The sequence below is a fragment of the Oxyura jamaicensis genome, chromosome 3 (assembly GCF_011077185.1).
Source record: "Oxyura jamaicensis isolate SHBP4307 breed ruddy duck chromosome 3, BPBGC_Ojam_1.0, whole genome shotgun sequence".
Taxonomy (NCBI): domain Eukaryota; kingdom Metazoa; phylum Chordata; class Aves; order Anseriformes; family Anatidae; genus Oxyura; species Oxyura jamaicensis.
The window spans coordinates 64,898,970-64,921,492 of NC_048895.1; the positions used below are offsets into that span (position 1 = coordinate 64,898,970).

At 38.1% G+C, this 22,523-nt stretch overlaps 1 protein-coding gene across 1 annotated transcript in view; it reads right to left on the reverse strand.

Annotated features, from left to right (window-relative positions):
- CLVS2 (clavesin 2) overlaps nt 1–22,523 on the reverse strand; it is a 61,447-nt gene that overhangs the window by 29,667 nt on the left and 9,257 nt on the right. Inside the window, exon 2 of the mRNA XM_035320637.1 lies at nt 21,217–21,391. Within this exon, the coding sequence (XP_035176528.1) occupies nt 21,217–21,391 (175 nt within the window). The remainder of the gene's footprint in view (nt 1–21,216; nt 21,392–22,523) is intronic.

Consider the following 22,523-nt stretch of genomic DNA (forward strand, 5'->3'; position numbering starts at 1 on the left):
GGAGGGAAGGAAGGAGGGAGGGAAGGAAGGAAGGAAGGAAGGAAGGAAGGAAGGAAGGAAGGAAGGAAGGAAGGAAGGAAGGAAGGAAGGAAGGAACAGTGGACTTTGAGACCATCTGGATTGCCAGTCCAGTTCTGGGCTCCCCAGTATAAGGCAGACAGAGGCATGCTGGAATAAGCCCAGCAAAGGGCCACAAAGATTGTGAAGGTACGGAAGCACATGACTTTGAAGAGAAGCTGAGCGAGCTGGGATTGTCTAGCTTGGAGAAGAGAAGGATCAGGGGACATCTTATCAATGTATATCAATACCTGAAAGGAAGGTTCATAGAGGACAGAGCCAGGCTCTTTTCAGGGGTGGTCAGTGACACAACAAGAGGCCATAGGCACAAACTGGAACACAAGGTGTTCCTCCTGAACATAAGAAAACCATAAAGAGTTTTCTCCTTCAGAACTGGCAGCTCTGAACAAGTCAGTCACTGACAAAAAATATAAAACCACTGAGGTTACATGACATATTTGTATCTGATATTTTCCAAAATTTCTTCACTTTCTTAAGCTGTGCTGTTTTTGAAGTTCATCACCAGCCAAAACACCAATGTGATGACAGAATTCTCAAGCTAAATCTGTCCACTCACAAAGGGATGTAGTTGTTGAGGGATTCTGAACAGCATGGTACAATGCTCTCACACCACTATAAAAAACAGCTAAAAAAATCAAATCTTCCATTAGGTACTAACAGATGCAGGATCACAGCAAGAGATAAATACAGAAACCTATACATAAACCTATACATAAGGTATTTTCAACAACCAATGAAAAAATTCACACTGAAATTAAAAAAAAAAAAAAAAAAAAAAGTGTCAAATTTTGTGAGTCTCTGTGTGTGTATAAAAAACTTTATATCTCAAATATCAGATTAATATCTGAAACAGTTTATTACCATGGGTAATTTGGGTAATTTGTCAGTTTTCAGTAGCCTGTTTAAAGTAGCACTTTAATTTGAAATAGATTTAAGAGCTCAGATTATCGGCATAGGACCAAAAAAAAAAAAAAAAAAAAAAAAAAGCATTTCCTATCTCTTTCCTATCTCAGAACCAGAATCAGTTCTTTGTGTCCTATTGGTAGATCCATTATGTATTAGAGCAGCTGCTTGACTTTTAATCCACATTAGTTCACAGACCTTGAGCAAATGTGATGTTACCCCATGGAGAGACAGGCTGCCTTCTGCCAGCATGGGAAAATAAGAAATGAAAAGATAATTCACTTAAATTCCCTAAAATGTAATGCATTTTAATTGAAATAGACATCAGATCAATTTTAATATGTTGCATTTTTGCCCTTCTTTTGGGTAATTCAGGCAAAGGAATCTGCTGACGTATATGTATGTGTACATTTTAGTACAATAAATCCAATTTCTGTTCTCCTCCTGAATGAATAACATTTCTAGCCACATTCTAGATATCAGACGCCAGCTGTATGCTTAGCCATTTAAAGATCCTGGCTGTATATTTACTGAAATAGATAATTTAAAGCAATACTCCAGTCAGCTTTGCTCACTTTGGAGCCCAGATGAAAAATATTCACACATAGCTGAAGCACTAAAAAGTCTTCCATTTTCTCAGCACAAATTCTTGCATCATCGTATCCACTACAGCCCTGCAGCACTAAAATTAAAAGCAGCATGAATATTTCAGTGTTTTGTGATAAGAATGCAGTAGCTACATATTCCATATACAAAAGGCAAAGGCAACCTTAGAATTTGAGTTCACTGAAATACAGGATGGAGGGGGATTTAAAAAAAAAAAAAAAAAAAAAAAAAAGAGAGAGAGAGAGAGAGAGAATATCTCAAAAAGCTTGCTGGTTATTACTATTGCCCTAGGAATTGCAGTCTGAGTGCTCTAGGCTTCTATCCCCTTATACAGACAATGCTATTTGGATGAAATATATTTCCTTTGGTGCACAGTAGCCTCTCCTGGAGACAGGAACAGATAGAGCCTGGAGGTAACTGGGAACGTGAGGTGTCTGAACACTCCATTCAGTACTGGCAGCCTTCCCAAACTTAAATGTTTCAGTTTTGACCCATTTGATATTTGTCTGCAGAAAGAAAAAAATAAAATTTCCAGAAGGAAGACACAAAAATTTTCATTTAGTGCTGATGGAAAATTTGTAAGTCTTCTTAGAAAAGCTGTAGCCTTAAAGGTTATAATATTTCTGTTTAAATTTTGCAAAGGAGTAGAAGGTCCATGTTTTTATGTGTATGAATGCAGCACCTTGGAGCTATACTAATAGAGTCTACTTTGTTATTTGCTGTGATCATATAAAATGCAAGCATACACCAGGATCAGAAATTGAATTTCATGTAGATCTAATGTGGGAAGATACGTGATGAAAAAAGGACAGACGAGCACTGTCTGTGTGTCCCAAGACACCCTCCATATTCAGATTCTTTTGTTACTTTAAGTTGTGACACTGTTGGAAACATTGTTGCCCAGTACTGTGACTGTGACACAAGACCTGTAAAGGGTAAATCCCCTAGTGGAAGCTACAGTGCTGCACAATGGTTATTGGCACTTCAGTAAGTGGTTCTTCTCCTTCTGACCCAGCTCTGCCCCAGAACTCCAGCATAATCATGTGAGATTGCTGTGCTTGCCAGAGTTGCCAGCTTTCAGCAGAAAAAAGCAACCAAGGTCTCGACCACTTATGTTTGTATAAAGTCCCATGGTGCCACTGTAGAAGTGGAAGTATTAACCCCAATGTTTTGGTCAAATAACAACTCAAGTAATCTCGTTCTGCCTATCTAAATTCTCTCTACACTTTCAGCTGACTCCAGCATTTTTATTGTAGCTTTCAGCTGCCTCAAAGTGTCACCAAGCATTGAAAGACACCAGACATTACTATTTATTCGATGCAAGATATGCTCACGTCATCTCTGCAAATGCTTTAAACATAGAAGATCCATAGGAGTTAATAACAAGTGTGTCTGCTAGGCTCAGCTCTGTGATATTCCAGTCCAGCTCCACCACCTCCCCACAAGGGTGAGTGCAAATATCTCCAAAGAAATATACCTCATACAGAGCTCACTCACTTAAGCTCTCTGGGGTCTTGCAACCCAGGAACCATTCCCAAAAGGCTCTTCACATGTAGCCACTGTTTAGGATGACAACAACTTTAACAGCCATAATGTAGCTACCCTGTAGCCTCAGTGGCGGGCAGCAGCCCTGGTAGTGTCTCGTTTATTGGTACAGGCATAGCTGCTCTCTCTTAGAGACATTTTCCACTGGCAGCTGCCCATTATAAAACAGCAGGGCATGCATAAATATATGAAGTAATGTAAAATTATGATCTCTCATACAAACCAAATACATTTACTTTCAAATGTAAGCTATAGACCTTTTAAGTTCTATTGATTACACAGATTAAATCTTTGAAATACCACTAATTAAACAGAGTGGCTACTCAAGCACTATGAGGTCTATTGTGTAAATACTTTTTAAGATGTCCTGGGAGCTGTTTCCATCCACAGTGATCCACAGCGATCTCTACTGAATAGCTTTTTCTAAAGAAAATTCATATCACAGAAATGCCTATGTTCATATTGTCTGTTGTTGAAACTTTTGGTGTCCCCATTCTGTATAGTCTGAAAAGCAGAATGGAAATGGCTGCAAGATGTAAACTATTCTCTAAGTAAAGCACTTCCTAATTGTTACTCTCTTATCCATTAGCTCTTCAGCATCTCTATTCCTTTCATACAGGACTGAACAATAATTTTTACTTAAGATAAATGTTAACCAGATAATCTTAAATAAGATTAAACAAACACTATAATCTGAGCAACTGATACATGGGTGACACTGTATATGGACCTATGACAGACTTTCTTGTTAACCTTTGTTTCAGATTTAAAAAATAAAAAATAAAAATATCTAGAGATACACAATGTATCTCTAGGAGGAAGAGAGTCTTCCTGCTTGTTTGGAAGTTCTGCCAATAATCTTGTTAACTAAACAGGTAACTTCAGGATTTCAATCTTAATGGACTGGGATCAATACAGGAATTGGTACTCGGGGGAGGTGAGACACAAAAGGAGCCCAGTTCTGAACATCAGCCACAGGTGAAGGACACCAGTGCTCTCTGACTAGTAGATCTGGTCAGAGCACACAGGGTTATTGGAGAACCTCAGCTACAGCAACATAACTACCTGTTCGAGAGGAGATAGAATCTGCATCAGATGAGAATCAGGCCCAGTTTGATTACATAATTAACAAATCCAAAATCAATAATAATCCACATGTAGCATTGTACACGTTCACATCAAAAGTTATTTCTGATGGTCTTAAAGAGTACATCACTTGGGCTGTGAGATTCTTCTTATTCAAAATTACATACCTGTCAGGAAATGGCTCACCATTACTATCTACTGAATGCTTTTTCTGTATGAGAGACTTCATAAGCATAATAATAAAAATAATTTATCCCCTATCATCAGCAGGGTGATAAGCACAGCCCCAGAGTGAATATAAGCTAGGCTAACCGAGAAATTGAATTCATAGTAAACAAATACTGTGATCAAGACCATTTCATGATTTTGTATTTCACAGAAAATAAAAAAAAAAAAATCAAATTACAAGCATTTTATTTGTTTAGTAAAGCTCTCCCTCACTGTATTTTTTGAAAAAAAAGTAAATTTTTTTACCAAAAAAAAAAAAAAAAAAAAAAAGAATCTTTTCTAAAGTGCTATTGTTAAACAAGTGGTGACAGGTTAATAGAACCCAGCATCAATGCAGAAAGCTTGCTATGCACACTGGACTAGAGCATCAACTTTATAAAATAAAAGTATCATGGCACGATTATCAGGCTATATATAGCTTATATAGTCCACATAAACTATTAATCTTCCCTACTCTGTATCATACTGAGATGTGTTTTTCAGTACCACACAAAGCAGTAAAAATTACAGATGATATTCACTCTCAAAGCACATGCACAAATAAGTGGCTGATCTACCATTGCTGCAAATGAAAAGTATTCATGGAGAAGATCATACTGAGTTGCCTTGAACACAGCTCCTAGCCAGGAAAAGAAGATACCTTTGTTTGAGACGTTGGATCTGAAATAATGCCTGAAACAAGAATCAAACCAGAAGCCAAAATTTTGAAATTCAAGCAACTAACTCTCTGTCCAATCTGGTAGGCCTCACTTTGTTTAAATCCACATCAAATTGACACCAGTTCTGGTGATCTCTGTGCTTCAGGAGCACAGGAAGGTTCAGGATGAGGATGCTGCGATGCACCAGATCTCACACACAGTGTGAGCACAAAAGCTTGCAGATGGGTACAGGGCAGGAAAACGTGTAAGAATGTCTGACAAAGAAGGAGACAAGCAGTACACACAGGAAAGTTCTGACCTCCTGCATTGAAGCATTTTGCTTCAATGGAAGAGTGTGACAGAGGGTTGGATCAGCTTTGGCAAAAGCTGCCTGCGTGCATGTAAGCTGAGAGTCTTTTCTGCTGGGGTGGAGAGCAGCCGGAGAGCAGCCTTCGTTATATTGCATGTGTTAACTAGAAATGTGATTGTTAAAACTAGTTAAAGATCTTTAAATGCAGGGTTTGACTCACCGTTATGTAACGTTAAGGGAAACTTGGGATCTATTTTAGGAACCTGAAAATGAGGGCAAAACAAACAGCAAACACAAACATGAAACTCTACCCCCAAGACATTACCGCATGGCAGGTGTGCTCCACGCCTGGGCCTCACCTGTGCCCCTGACACTTCCACCTGTTACCTTGGAAACCTACCCAGCAATGTGGCTTTTCAGCACCAGCTCCTCTAATTGTATTCCTGACGACATTTTCTTGCAGTAATGGCTTCTATTCTCACCCCCTCTTCTTCCCTTGTCATTTTCTTTAGCACACAAATGCATTATGGCATCTTTCACTGTAAAATATCTATCACGGCTCGTACTGCCTCTATTCTAATTAATTCTCCTATAATTAATGAGAATTAATTGTTAATGTTCAAGAAATGGGATGCCCTCAGTGATTGCATTACACCTTTTTGTTACTGCATTACCCCAGCCTCCCTATTCCACACAGACTGCTCTCCCCATATTTCAACACAGAATGTCACCCTTCCATTTGCAGCCTTCTCCTTTCCGTTTTTTTTTGTTTGTAAGTCTGATTCCTCTGTTAACTCTATACTCTATTTCAGCTTCAGCAGCTGTCCAGTTCCTGTTTTTACCACACTGCCAAAGACTTCTGTTCTTTATCCCCTATTCTCTTCCCACTGTGTCATCATCGTTGCAGAATTAACTTCACTTGCAAGTATTTAACTGTCATCCCCATGCTGAAACGCACTTCCCTACAGGTTCTGTCTTCCACAGACAAGCCTAACATTTCATACTACTTGGCTAAAAGCTCACTAATAGCTCAAATTCTCTGATTTTATTTTCTGTATTGTTACTGCAATCCCCCCCAAACACTCAGCTAATCAAACATCCTTGGTATTGACTGTAAAGTCCTGTTCTCCTCTAACACCACTGCTCCCACTGCAAGACCACCACCTTCCCCCACACAACACTGTAGGGAATCTGACCCTTTTTTCTATTCTACTGCCATGCTTCTTTTTTTTAATATATATATATATATATATATATATATATATATATTCAGTTTAAGGGTTGGTGATTTTTTTTTATTTTTTTTAATGATGACTTTAGGTTTGATTTGTTCACTGAAGCTGTGAACTTCAGTCTACGTTGAAAGGATCAAACCCAAGAAAGGAAGCATGAGAACACAGCTTCCACAAGAAAAAACAGGGAAGCAAACCAGTATGGCACTATGTGGAAGAGAATGCTTGTGGTCTGTGTGAATCCTGACTGAATCTGACTGAATTCCCATTTTAGTTTTTATTGACTTCTCAAAAGAAAAACAAACTTCTGAATGAGGAAGGGTAAAACTAAGCAACATCTAGCCCAACTTGAATAGTGGGGAAAAAAAATAATATTTTTAAACTGTCTGCTTTGCAGAAAAAATATGTCTCCTGCAATGCAATATGTGAATCAAAGCAGATTATGCTTTGAGTTCACTGCAGAACATAGAACAAAACAAGTTATTCTAAACCAGCCTCCCCATCAGCCTGCAGCTGATTCAAACCCTGGAATGCCAAACAAAAAGCTGAACTGCATGCCAGAGCTTTGCTCACACCATCCGGTCTTACCTCAGGAATAGGGACAGATGGTACCAGTGACTCAGAAGATCTCCGAAAGGCTCCCTTCTCACAGCAATAACCTATGTGCAGCCCTGTAATAGTCTGTCATCCATGCAAGCACTATTTTTCAAGGATATAAGTGTGAACCTGGTGCTGGTAGGAAAACACAACAGAGTGCTCTCACAGATAATTTCTCTTGTTGTGACCTGGGCAAATTCTCTTCTGCACCATTTCACCAGTATAGACCTATGTGTGAGAAGGCAAGACACTGGCAAATAATACTTGGCCACAGAAATTACCACTTAATGTACTTCTTTAGACTAAGTTAAAATTGTCAAAAATGTTTTTAGGAAGGAAAAGCCTCCAGGAAAACATAAAAGTGAGCTACACTTCATGGTTTTTAAGAAAATCAATCCAAATATCAAGATCTGTTAAAAACAAAACAAAAAAAAATCTAGATTCTGCTTTTATATTTTCTCTGTGTTCTTATTCAATTAATGTATTTTCAGAATGAAGCAGTTGTAGCTTTGTTCCTTAATGTCTCTTTAAAATCTTTTACATTTCCAAACTTTAAAGTTATGGCTTTTCTATTTCTAATGTAGGAAAGCAAATATGAAATTGTTATTGTAATTCTTTTCCCAAAAAGCAAGAACATCACAGACTGAATAAATAAATAAATAGATAGATAGATCGATAAGTAAATAAATAAAAAGACAGAGAAGCACTGGCTGAATATCTAGTCCTGTACAGGGGCACCTACTAGTTGAGGACAAGGAAACAGAGAACAAAGATTTGCTTTGGTAGAGCAAAACTTGGGCAGAAACAAACTGCTGAGAACTGTGCAAATAATAACTACAGTGATGTTATTCTTAGAGTCATAATGCTGTAATAACATGAGCACATTAAGGTTCATGGGGAAGAGTTTTCTCTTATTAGACAAGATAGCACAGAATGACACAGTTACATATTGCCCCAAACTGCTATTTTTGGAGACTGCTAGAAAGTGAAAGATTTAGATGGCACCTTTATGTCCTTCAATGGTAATGCATATACTTCCACTCTTAATTCAGTTCTCAGCTCAGTGCAACAAACACTTGTCTGTCACAGCCCACTCTCCATTTGCCCTCCCAACTCTGTGCACATTGCTTGTGCGGTGTCTAGATACTCTACAGCCCACTCACTGCTCTTCTGCATTCAGAGGTCCTAAATGTTTCTGAGTTTGCACTGCTCTGAGTTTCAACTCATACTCTATCCTGTTCTTAATGAAACTCAGACCCTGTCCTGTCCTCCCACACAAGACTAGTGGTACATCTGATTTGTACACAACTTGGAGTTATCCTAAACTGATTTGGTTACTCAGCTGGTTCAGCTCCTTCCTGGTCTGTCTTTTGGCGAGCTTTTTTCCCAAACAACTTTCCTTTGCACAGGCCCTAAGTACTCTGCCCTCACTCCCTTCCTCTTCTCTCCCCATCTCTCATCCAGGACATGCACCTCCACAAATATGAATTTAATCATCTCTGTGCTGGTAGCTCACATGAAGAACTTCTGTTCTCTAGCCTCCTCCTGTACAATAACTTAAAATCACACCTGTTGCTCTGGCCAAATATAAAAAATACTCAGCTTTTATCTAAAGTCCCAAGTACCAAGAAGAGCCACTAAAATTGCCACTCTTACCTCCATGCTCCAACACTGAGCATAACGGTGCTGAGCTAGCTATTCATCATACTCAGGCCCTAATGTCATACTTGATTTTGACCGCTCTCAAGTGCCACACATCTCAGCTCTGTTAACATCCTGCAAATTGTGCCTTCATGGTGCTGCTTAGATGATATATGTGGTTGATAGAGTGTGCTCACCAATGCAGCAAATTTTCCTTTCCAAAAACACAAAGGCCTTTTATATTTTTTCAGTGAAAAAGTCAATGCTGAAAATGCATGATTTTTTCATCTCAGTCCTCATGTCTGCTTTCCTAGTCTGTAGTTTAATGACAGATTAAAGACTAGCTTATGAAAGTTCACCACGGCAACTGCTGATGTCATCGGGAACTGTATTCCCAATTGGGGCTTAAAGAAAGATGAAGACCTTATTGATAATTTACAATATTTCCAACATTTTTCATCTAGCTAATTAAGGCACAACCCTATGCCTCCACCTATGCTCAAGACTGAATGAACAGAAAATATAGCAGTATTAACATGCTCAGATATTGCCATTATATAAATTTAGCCCACAGAAATTAACTGTTCATGGAAGGTACAGATTATTTACTCCTTTCCTATTCAGCAGCAGAAAAACAGAATTATATATGCAGCTATTTCAAATGCCATGTCTCTGATTATCTTACTGGAAAAAAAAAAAATTAAAAAAAATCTTCCTCAGAAAATGAACCTAAGCATTGTATCCTATATGCTCTAAAATGAAGGAAGAATTTTATCTATTTAATTGTAAGCACATTTCATCATCAAAGGAAAGGAGACACATCTTTCTAGCTTGAACAGCTTTGCATGTAAGTTTAAGTAGTGATTCTCCTCCTTGCTGTTTGTCACCTTTTTTTTAGAATAGGTAAGTTACCAAAGTGTATGTGTGTTCCCCTTTTGGATCCTTCAGAAGCACTTTACAGGAGGTTGTTCCTTTCTCCACCTTGCTACAGCAACCCAAACACAGGGTATTGAAATGCAGCCAATGCCATGTCATGCAAATACACAGAGTTAAGGAGAATACCTGACAAAAATAAAAAATAAAAATCTTGGGGATGGAGCATGGGGGTTGTTTAGGACTTCTAGTGGATATCATGAGGAAACAAAAATGAAGTTAGAGGAGGAAGCAAAGATCTGTACATGCAGAAAATACATTACATGGCCTTTAAGAAACACTAGCAATAAGTATAAATGGTTAAGCTTTGTATATCTACCACAATCACAAGTGTTTGGATGACAGGAATGAAAATGGAGATAGAAAGAACCACGTTTTTCTCCCTGGATGTAAGTGAAAGCCCTGAGAATTAGGACTGTGCTGGAGCCCTGGACACAGAGCCAAGAGGCTGTGCAGTTCTGCTACAAAGTGTTACTGCTGTCCTCAGAGAGGGGCATCAGAGCTCATTACAAAAAAAAAAAAAAAAAAAAAAAAAAAAAAAAAAGCTCTAAAGGCTGTCAAATGGAGGTTCTTAAAAGAAGACATTTACAGTCACCATATGAAAGTAAAACAATTCATCAAGATTTAATGGGAGAGAATATCAATAGGATGAAGAAGAAAATATATAGTAAGGATAACCTTGCAAGTAAGATGCTATTCAGTTTGATTTCTTTTTTTGCAACTTGAAAAACACACATAGTCCTAGCTGTCCCCATGGATCATCAAATGGATTCATACTTAATTGGTTCTCCATGCAGGTCTCTTTAAGAGCTTGAGTGCTACTTTCATTTGATATCGCATTGATTTTCTCTGAAGTTTCCTCCTATCATGGCTACCCTGATCAATTAGTGTTCTATAAATAGAGTGGTCAGATTCCTTTCATTTGTCTCATTAAATTGCACCCCTGCTGAATTTCTGTGGAGAACAGAATTGGATCATACTGATAGCAATAGTGTGAAGATGCCCACAGGTTTTCTAGTGAAAATCAATTGCTGAATATTCCTAACAAAAAGATTTGAAGCACAAGACCCAACTTGCATCAAACCTTACTTGCTTAAAAGGTGTATATCTTAAAACCACCAGGGATAAAGGACGGGAAAATAAATGGTTAAAAGGATCAGCCAGCTCCTCGCTGATTCTTAAGAACCAGCTTACATAAGCAAGATATTAACGAATACATTTGAAAACAAAATATTTAACCACAGATTTTGTGTCATTCATAAGGGGACTGAATACACATTTTATATCCAGAACTCAAGTCTAAACTGTGAGGCACAAAATAAAATGTAACCAAAGAAACAGCAAGCACTTTGACAAGAGCCAGAACTGTTCTGAGTGAGATGCTGGTATAAGGCTTTACCAGTATTGGACATTGTGTTTTTTGTTGTTGTTGTTTGTTTGATTGATTGATTGAATCTACACCCAAATATCCACCAATGGGATAATAAGTGCAGCCACCTCAGATATCAGTCCATATCTATGTTTGGATATTCATTACATTTAGACAAATGTATGTACTCAATCTTTTCATTACAGAAGATGCTGGAAAAGATTACAAGCTCTTTCTCATTCCATGTATTAATAACTCATAAGACTGTTTTAAAAACATGCTCTGATCTTTGCAAAATATGCAGAAAATGGAAAAATCTGTTTTGCCTTGGGTTTATTTCTTTTCTATTTGCTTTGTTGTTTTTGTTTTATGTTTTTATTGTTGTTTTTAATGTATTATCCATTAGATACTCCAATTGTAGTTGGAGTGTTCTAGAAAGTTGAATGTTTAGAAAAAGTTCATACTTAATTTTTCCTTTAAAAATACATTTTTTTAATGTGTTATAAATCTAAACTTTCAGATTGTGAACTACTTTAAAGCTCTGGATTAGCACCTATTTAAAATTAGTTATGCCAATCAAAACATGAGAATTGAATTGTCCTAACTCTTTCACTACAAAACATGAGATGAGAGAAAACCGTCACCAGCCAAACAATATAATTCCATGTTTTTGTGGTAGTACCCCTAGAGAAATCTCCCATATGTACTTTTTTAATATTAGGGAAATATCATAACACTGCTTTTCCTGCATGACAATTGCTTATAACCAAAGTAAAATTTTTGCTTAGAAGCAAAGTCAAATTGGACTCAATAAAATAATTGTCATAGGAGCTGAATGCTTATGAAGGACTATAAACAAACAACAACAAAAAAATCACAATAAATTACACTGTATTGCTTTCAGGAGAGAGCACCAAAGGTTCAGCTGATATGCCAGGGACTAAGTGCAAAGGCAGTATATACAGAAGACAATAACAGCAACCCAGCTGTGCACAGCCTATTAAGTTCACAGAGAATTTAGGTACATCACACCAAACAAAGGTTATCCAAAAATGATACAACATGTCCTTATAAGGCAAACCTGAAAGAGGTGTATACAAAATGGATTGATAACACTAGCAATCTGGACATTATAAAGAAGTAAATTTAAGTTCTCCAAATAAGAAGAATCTCACTGATTTTCATATCAAGAAAGAAAACACAAATCTCAGATTCCCATTGACAAATGAGACAGGAAGAACCTCCACAGGTCTTGATTCTAGATCATCACTGTTGCAGATATTTCTTCAAATAATTCCTTTCTTTGTGTTATTGTGAGACAAAAACAGATATTCAAACACCAGCTCCTTCTTTGGTCTCAACAGCACCAGGTGAAATAATGAAGGGCTTATAGGGGGTGACATTTTGAAACAGAAAATTTAGGATTAATGCTAAGAGGAAATCTGAAGAGAAAGAAGTCATGGAAAGGTTTCCAAAGAATGTGCTAGACCTACTTTTAAGACTTTAAATTAAACTGTTTGAAGTACTAGAAAATATAATACGTGAGAGCTAATCTTGGCTTAGCAGGAAGGTGAACTACGATCTTAAAACTTGTCTTCGGGCTCTGTCTTTACGATTTAGAACAAATTAGCTTTATTTATGAGTGACCTTATGAGGAAGGAAATTATTTATATATGAACTTATATAGAAGCAAAGAAAAATATTTAGGTGTTGACTGAGGATGATCACTTCCAAAAATAACTATATATTTTGAAATTGACGAATGGTTCTAACTGTATAGTTGTTGAACTGTGGACTACCAGAGACAACAGAAAATCAAACATGGTGCCAAAATTTAATTCCCTACACCAAGTTTGTGCTACAAACCCTTCTTTTTTCATGCTGGTGCCACTCGCCTCAGTATAATACTAATTTTTCAGCTTAATCAGGGCAATGCATTTATTATCATTATTTAATACTGATAGATTCTGTATCCCAAGAGGGAAAAAAGTGGTTAGCATTTAACCAAAAAAAAAAAAAAAAAAAAAAAGTTAATGAAAGAAATAATATGCATGTACAAAAAGAAACTCTTCCATTTTATTTTTCTCAAGCTGTAACAACTCTAATTGGATGCTCTTTTCTGTTAAGAGAACTGATGGGAAAATGGCAACTATTTTAACTGGACTGTAAACTAACCATGGCTGGCTTGTTAAAGCAGAATTAAAAAATGGATATGAATAAATCTTTTCCCAGATCATACCATGTCATTCCACTACGTCCCCCAGAAGTTCCTGTCATCTTCTGCTTGGCCCCATGAGCACTGAGTCATATATACCAAGCACACCAGCTCCAGTCCGAGCAACTGCAGCAACAGTTTCCTTAACCACTTGCTGGCTAAAGGACTCACTTCAAATGTCAAATGATCAGGACACACTTTCTAGTGCTGCTTTCTGGAATGACATGAAGAGCAATGGGAACACTGGCTGTAAGGAGATCTGAAGACCACAAAATGCTCAGATCTCCTTGTGAATCTAAGATGACCTTAGCATGCCATGTTGTCCTGGTTTCAGCTGGGACAGAGTTATTTTTCCTCCTAGTAGCTGGTAGGGTGCTATGTTTTGGATTAGGATGAGGAGAGTGCTGATAACATGCTGATGTTTTAATTATTGAAGAGCAATGCTTACACTAAGCCAAGGACTTTTCAGCCTCTCGCTTTGTCCGAACTGAAACCAGGACATATATCCACCCCTTATTCCATACCATTTATGTCATGCTCAGGTTACCCACAACAATAGTTGGAGCATACCATCAAGACACTGAGACAAAAGCCCACATCAGTGAAAACTGGTACAAAACTAGGCAATGTGTAAAGGAGTGGGATGAGGATCTGAGGAAGTGATACGACTAGGACAAAGGCTGCTCAGAGGGCAGAAGGAACGGGCACAAGAGTCTGTGCCAGCTAGATCAAAGAGCCTGAATTAAAGCCAAGATCCCCACAACACATCATGCCTTGCTTACAACAAATATCTGCAAAACACTGGCAAAGTGCCCACTCTCTTTCTCATGTTGTTTCACAGGGATGATGGTAACCCTCTACAGTTACTCTGCTAACTCCAGTGGCAGTGTTTCTGTGGTGGATATTTAACTCCATTATGGATCCTTGCAGCTTTCAGCAAGATGCCACACAGCAGCGTTTCTGGGGGTGAAATAGGAGCTCAGTTTATTGCTTCCTACTACTTGTTTCAAAGAGGCAGCAGCCCACTCAGAGCCATGTTCAAAGAGCATTTAATGCGGAGCTCTAAATATAGGCCATGCTAGAATTCAGGCTCCTGGTTTGAGGGTTGGAGATCAAATCTTCACAGATCTTGAATCCTCCTGATGGCAAATCAGTGGCAGCTGGACTGGGAATATATAAAATATGTCTAAAAATCAGGCCACGGTCTCATGGCCTGCCACAGTGGGCACCGCAAATTAGCAGATGCTTTTAACAGTAATATTTCAGTGGAATAGTTCTTAGCTGAAATAAACAAATAAATAGGTAAATAAATAAATAACTGAGGGATAGTTGTATCCCCTCATCTTAAAAAATCATGTTTGTGAAAATAAATAAATTACCTTTTAGAAGGCATTCAATGACTTTTTATTGATGATCACCATAAAAGAATCTGGCAAGGAAATGAATTATTCTGGCTTCAAACAACATGTTTTTAACAGCCTGGACCATGCTGAATAATGGCTATGTCTATACAGACATGCCTGTAAGCAATTGAACTCAAGCTCTGGCCATCAAGTCCTTTCTTACCTGGCAGGTTTAGCCCATCCAGAGGTGAGAAGCCAGAACTAACAGTCAGCTCCAGCCCACCCTTTTTCCACAGCAAATTGCCATCAAGCCTTTTTGATGTCCTTTTAAAAGTAAAAGAGATCAAATATATAAAAGCTCTTTTAAAATAATGAGCTCTTAGTATAAATATCCCGCTCTGCTGCTGCTGCAGAACATGAATTGAACTGATACAAACTGTGTTGTTTACAAGCACATTCCTTCAGTCTCTGAGCTGGAAGTGAGTTCAGGGGACTCTGACATTTACAAAGAGTTTAACTCTTTGTTAAGACACTGAATGAAAGCAGATACATGGCTTGCTTGCTCATCCTTGTGGAAGCAGTAGATACTCTCATTTAAATCTTTAGCCTACTATCTTGAGCCTATCACTTTTTAATGTCCTCCCCACTGCAGGACCTTAGTCTCAAAATCTGACTGAAAACTGAAGCAGTAAAGTCAAGTTCTCTGAGTTATTTTCCTGTTTTTAAGTTAGGATGAAAAGATATTTAAAAGTCGTGTGTGTATCTCTGTGTGTGTTTTACAGAGCACTTGACCATGTAATTACGTGAAGTCAAAATACTGTTTTCAGAGGCATCCTTTGTTCTAGAAGTTCCTGACCTACAAATTCTTGACACTGCAACCTGCTGGTTGTAGAGATGTAGTCCAAAACTAGGTGGCTGTTCCATCTTACCCTGCTGCAGCAAATCTGACTGGGGTTATTATGCTTACAATTCATAAGAACAACTGTTTTAAAGATGTTTTGGATAGCAATAGTAGCTGCAAGCATGCTGCCTTTGTGTTCTTTCTGTTTTGCTTTCACATTCACAGTAATGAGTATGTTTTAGCTTATGAATCCTTCCTTTGTAACAAAAAATAAGTCACAGTCAGTTGAAAGACCTGCCTTGTCCCCCAGACACTATCAGTCTCTGTCCTTGTAAACATCCTCAACTCAAAAGTGAGATTCTTCTGTCTTCTGCAACAATGCTGTTGATATATGTTCAGTTTCCAATACACATGAATGTCATCTCCTTTTCCCCATTTTTTCACTTAGATGAAAAGCATTAATATTCAGCCCCCAATAACTACGCAGTTTTGCAAAGCATTTGGAAGTACAGCCTTCCTGAGTGACAACATGAAAAATGAGTCTGTCATGTATGCAACTACCATTATGAGCTAAATAGAAATCAAGCATTTAAGAAAGATTTAGTGTTCCAGGTCTTAGAATCCTGAATATCAGTTAATCAATCATCACTTAACGTGTCTCATACGTGCCCACAACCTTTTATTTTGCAAAACTCACTTATAGTTACCCCCCCCCAAGCTGCCTATTGGAGCTAATAATAAAACGGAACTTTCAACATCATTTTCATATTGAATTTTTAGTCTTTGCCACCTTTTTTTTTAATTACTTCTGAAAACAATGGTGTCCTAATACTTGAGAAAAAGCCCAGGTAGCTATAAAAGGACTATCACAAAGAAAAGAATCATACCTAGAACCTCTTCCCTCCTGCCTGTGTTCACAGCTACATATTAAGGCAAAAGAGATGATCAGAGAGACAGGAACAGTAAAATGAAAGAAAGGTTATAAGGGTGGGGAGAAGTACCTATGACTTAACTATGTCCCACCAAAGGTCCATCTAACCCTACATCCTCTCCTTAAAACAGGCCAAAAATTAGTGTCTGAAGCACATACAATACAGGCAGCTTATGTGATATTTCCAGTTGGCATTCACCTCATCTCCAGCTGTATGCAGCCCACGGAATTCCAATCTTTTATGAATTAGTAATCCTCACTTTATTTCTCTTTCACTAACTTATCCATCTTACCTGAACACAATATTTTAGCACCCAGAATTTCCACAGCAAGGAGTACCACAAATTATTGGCTACTGTATAAAGAATCACCATGTCATATAAATCACCATGTCCCTGTCCATGGCAGGGGTTGAAATTAGATGATCTTCACGGCCCATCTGCAGCCTGTCAGCTCTCTCCAGCCACTCAAAACATGTTTTGTAACCCAGTCTGACCTCACAGGGACCCTGCTTTAAAGCAAGAGTTTGGTGCTGCTGATCTCCTGAGGTCTCCTCCAACCTGGATTATCCTGTGGTCTTATGGTTTTAAAGATACCTGTAGTTTCCCTACACATTTTTTTTTCTTTCATCCTGAAGAATCCCAGACAATTTAGTTGCTCCTTATATACCAGACCATACATTTGATTATTTTCTTTCAGTTAATACTTTCCAGTTCTACAATAGTCTTTCTGAGACAGAAAATCTAAAGCATCCACAAAGTTCAAGATGGAAGAAATTGCACAGAAGAATGCAGTGGATTCAACATGTTCTCTTCTCTCCATTCTTCTCCTTATAATTCCTAATATTTGATCTGCTTTTTCACTAAAGTTGTGTATTGAGATTATATTTTCTTAGAGATATTTATGAGACTGTAACTGCAAGATTTCATTCTCATGTATTAATAGCTCAGAGTTCATCACTGCCTATGTAAAGATAGGACTGGCTCTGTTCTGAGCTCTCAAGAGTTTTTCTTTCTATGGGAAAAGTATCTGAAGCACTCAGATTACAGCACCTTGCTGGAGAAAGAGACAAAATTTTGTAAAATTTTTAGTTTTTGAAAATGACTTATTCAAGACACATGAGCATTTTAACAAGATATAACATTCCCTGCTTTCAAGAGCTGAGCTGTTGAGTAACATGAGCTTATTCACAAGCCCAGATTCAGCACTCAGAAAGCAATAAATGGGGAAGAGTGGGCAACAAAAGACTGTGATTCACAGACACCAGCCTATTGAATATTCTGGGAAGAGCCAATACAAGGAACCATAGTCAGAGTATGGCTTTAGGTCTTACTCCTCAAATAATGTTTGATGCTCTCATCTGCTCAGGTTTCACAGCCCTCAACTGTTAGGTACTCCTGGGTAACTAATCCAGACAGATCCTTCTTAGAAAATAGAATACCACATGTTGAATTTTCTTATGTGCTTATTCTTCACTACAGAAAGTTTAGGGGATCTATGTTTTAATTCTCCTTCTCTTTGACTAGGAGCAACATAAATCCTGTAACCAGCAGCATTCAAAAGGAAGAGTATCACTTTCTTCCATTAGGACAAGGCCAATGTATCGGCTGAAACTGCAGCATCAAGAATCCCAGCTGAGTGCCCCAACCTCCACAGGAGTCAATCACTGTTTCTTGGCCAGTAAACCTCTTTGACTTAAAAATCAGAAGTGGTCTAAACTGCAACGGTTGAATGGTACAGCAAAATTGGGACGGATATGCAGGAAATTCACATCAGTTAATCACTGAATCAAAGATGATCACTGCCCTTTAAGATTAAAAATGCCATGGCCAAAAGGCCCTTTTCCTGAAAACAACTGCAGGTACCTAGGAGGTTTTTCTAATGTATTAAAGTCCTTTAGGAGTATGCTTCTTTTCATACTCCCACTTAACACATGTATGCAGATGAAGTGTAAAGCAGAACCCGTCTTCATTAGAAAACTGTATATATTTGCTTATTATACTTTCTAACGCAATTTCCTAAAAAATAAGAAGTTGTGAAGAGCCCAGAAACACCATAGGTTGTAATCAGTTCACTTTGCTACTTGCCATGTTCAATATTCTGCTCACCACAGAAGCTAAACAAATATAATGCAAATTTAGTAGATTTCATGGAAGAGGCAAAGGGATTTGGTTAACATCAAATTTAGTGGTCACTAATCCCACTTCTCCTGCCCCTTCCCACCCAAGTAAAACAAATGTTTAAATTCCCCAAATGGCAAAGTTCAGCATCTTGAGCCGTGTTAAAAGTTATAAGCCAAAGTAAATTCAATTTCTCTGATTAAACAGTAAGTATTTACAAAGATCATAAATAAACTGTGTTCATTAGTTTTTCTTGTTCTTTTCCCTGAGTAAGCACTTTTAACTTTAGTATAATTCAGAAAGATGTTTCTGCTACATATTTTTGTCCAAAATGAAAGAAAAGATAATCTCTGTTGTGGGTAAGAAAATGGAATATTTCGATAATTAAATCTTGTAAAATGCAAATAAATGCATCCCTTGCCCAGGCTGTCTCTGCACCATGCTCTTTTCACCATGTTCTCCTCTTATTTCCTTCCTGATCATAATTACTTTTGAAGGGAGGTTCTCCATCCAAGATGCTCAGCACAGTTTTCTTTGGCCCTTTTCATTAATTCTAATATAGAGCTACATAGAAAAATGTTTATTTAATATATAAATAAATAAATAAAGACAAGTCCCTAGGTAGTATAACAACTAGCAAAACATAACTAGTGAATCAGTTAATTTTACTAGTATAGGAACGTTAGCCCTCAGTCCCTCAGCGCTTCTCCACAGAAAATGAAAGAGTCTATTAAAAGAGCCCATCTAATTGCTTTCTGCAAAATCATAGAATCATAGAATATTCCGAGTTGGAAGGGACCCATAATGATCCACACAGGTCTACCCCAAAAATCAGACCATGTGACTGAGAGCACAGTCCAAACCCTTCTTAAACTCTGTCAGCCTCAATGCCTTGACTACGTCTCTGGGGAGCCTGTTCCAGTGCTTGACCACCCTCTCAGTGAAGAACCTTTTCGTGATATCCAACCTGAACCTCCCTCGTCGCAAAAAGAATTGTGATAAAAAGCCTTGTCAAAGTTGCTGCTTATAGATAACACATCACACATTAGGTCAGACTGCTCAAGTGTTGGTTAAGTTTTACCTCATATTTGCCATGTCAGAGCTTTCTCATTCCATTTTCTGCATCATTTTATGCCTGGTTTTACATCCCTGGATGTAAACAACAGGACTGGAGACAGAGGGCAAAAATGGATGCCCTGGGTAATAGCCACCGTCAGACTGGAGATATTGGGGATTACACACTTCACCTCAACTCAGCAATAAACTATATGGTGGCTGCATAATAGAGTTCCAAAGCCCAAGTGAAGTTTGGTAGGTCATATATCATACTTTCAGAAGCCGGTCATACATCATACGTTCAGATTCACTGGAGCTCTCATCAAAAAAAAAAAATCTGATTAATGTCCAAGAAGAGACATCACCATTTAAAAACAAAGACTACTAAAGTATTTATTCATGATCTAAATGAGAAAACAATGGTTAACTTTTAAAAGCAGCACAAAGAAAACAATGTTAAAAAATTATAAAAGAAAACAGCACTATTAAAGTACAGATCTCTCTGCTGTCTTACGATGTAGATGTTAAGACCATGGAATCACACCGTTTTATAAGAAAGCAAAACAAAATGAAAATTCTGATCTTCATCTCATGACTGTCACTACCCTTCTGTGTGCAACAGCAGGCTGAATGCTGTTTAAGCCATTTCAAGATGTAGATCAAAACTCCATACTCCTGCTATACATGTTTTTTTCAAAAATAGCAATATCAAAGTGAAGAAAGTTCAAAGTTAATGTTGCTATTTTGCTTTATAAATAATAAAAATATATAAATGATAAAAATATCACAGAAAAGAAATATATGTCCTTGTAAAACCAGAGCATGCTGCGATGTGTAGCAGTGAATTACAGGTATTTTTAACACAGCACCTCGAGCTTGTACAGTAAACAACTACCTCACAGATCCCAGTTTTTCATTTTAATAAGCATTAAAGATCATGGGAGACAGGCAAGCGTTATGTGGTATCATTTCCACATATGTGCCTGTGCTGTGTAAAGTACATTTACAATGAGTAGAAAGAAAATTAACTCACTACATGGTCAAACCTAGAAGCTGTTGTCCAAATTAATCCTGACCAAAAAAGTCAAGCACATGCTGACCTTTCAGTGAGTAAATAGTCCCAGCTACCTGTCTCTTCACAGTGTCCCCCACTTTCCAGGACAAGTGATATAGTGTGAGCCTGTCTCCAGTGGAATCTATGAAACAAATGACCTGGGGAAGCAGCAGAACCACACACTCCATTAGTCCTCCCCAAAACAACAAGATAAACTGATTACTTGCAACTTGCTCCAGAAGCTATGGTCTGAATTTACAGGAAGTGAGCTACATTGGGATAAAGACAGAGAAGTTACCTCTCCTCTTAGTTATGGCAAAGAAGGAGCTTATACACTAAGAGTTACTGCAGTTACCATATTGAATTCACAACTTAGCTTTGAGCTTTGGAGCTTTTTCTAAAAAGAGGCGGGGGGGGGGGGGGGGGGAAGGGGAGGAAGGGGGGAAGGAGGTGTATGTTATTAGGAAGAGCATGAAAAGTAGAACATTACCTGAAGGCCTTCTATGGCTAATCTGAGCATGCTTGGTGTGAGCTTGGAGGCCTGCTTGAATGTGAAGTTGCTCCAGTCTATAATCAAAACAAACCCATTCACTTGCAGCTCAGGGTCTTCTATCATGGCTTCTAAAGAAAGAAGTATGGCACGCAAAATATCCACCAGCGTGTACCTGTGAATGTGAAGGGTAGAATTAGTTAGGCCACGTATGCCAAGGCAGGGTAAGAGCACAGACAGGGAGAAGTTCTAAGCATTCCTCCTTTTCACTGCTTAGCCAAAGGTTAACCAAAAGGGATGCACACGTAACCTCAGAAGCTAGGGGTATGTAAAGCTGTGAATGTCTCAAAAGCTCAGTTAGTTGACTTCATCCTCTGGAGCAGGATTATGTACATCTAAACCATCAGCCATCCAAAAGAAAAATACAAGAATATAAAACACCAAAAGCAAACTTGAACTTTCTGTAGAAGTCTCCTGCCTAAAATATATATGCATTATATTAAATGTCTGTACAAATATAAAACAAGTAAGCAACAGAATGTGTGTCTTCCCCAGAAAATAATAGGGAAAGCTTTGTTTTCCATGATTCTTCTCCTCATTTAAGAAAGCTTTGCTTTGATTTTGAATTTGGTTTGGTTGACTAGGATACAAATTTTCACATTCTCCTCTCTATTTTCCACTTTTCTGAGATATAACTTTTTTTCTAATCTTAGATCTAATTTTGAGAACTAAAGTTTGCAGGTAGTTTGGTATGCTCCCTCTTTTTTGTTCAGCAGGGAGAGGGAACTGCACAAGCAAAATTCTTCTATGTAATTTCCCTATGGAAATCCGTAAAACTGAAATTCTCAATTTCCCTTTGGCAGAAAAAAAAAAAAAAAAAAAAAAAAGGCCATTACTGAGAATTGTATTTTTTTCCTTGGGGGATCAAAGTTTTGATCATTTCTGCAGCAGGTACAGTAAAGCAAGCTTGGTGCACCCTGCCTGCCCTGGGCAAAACTCCCCAGGGACGCATGGGCAAAGCCTCAGGCATGGCAGAGGTGATGTTCCCCCTCTCTCCAAGCAGCACAGCTCCCCAACCCATCCACTGTATGTGACATCCAGTCATGGGGGGAAAATGACAGAGTTGCTGTTGAGGCCCCTGAATGACCAAACAAACAGATACCCTCAGCACTGCTATGAAAAACATTAGAAAAAGAAAAAATCATTCATTGGCTCTTTCCTGAGCAAGCTGTATATGAAATGGGGTGTGTTAGGAGCGTTTTGAAGCAGGAATACTACAAAACATTTCACTGGCACTAAAATGGGCT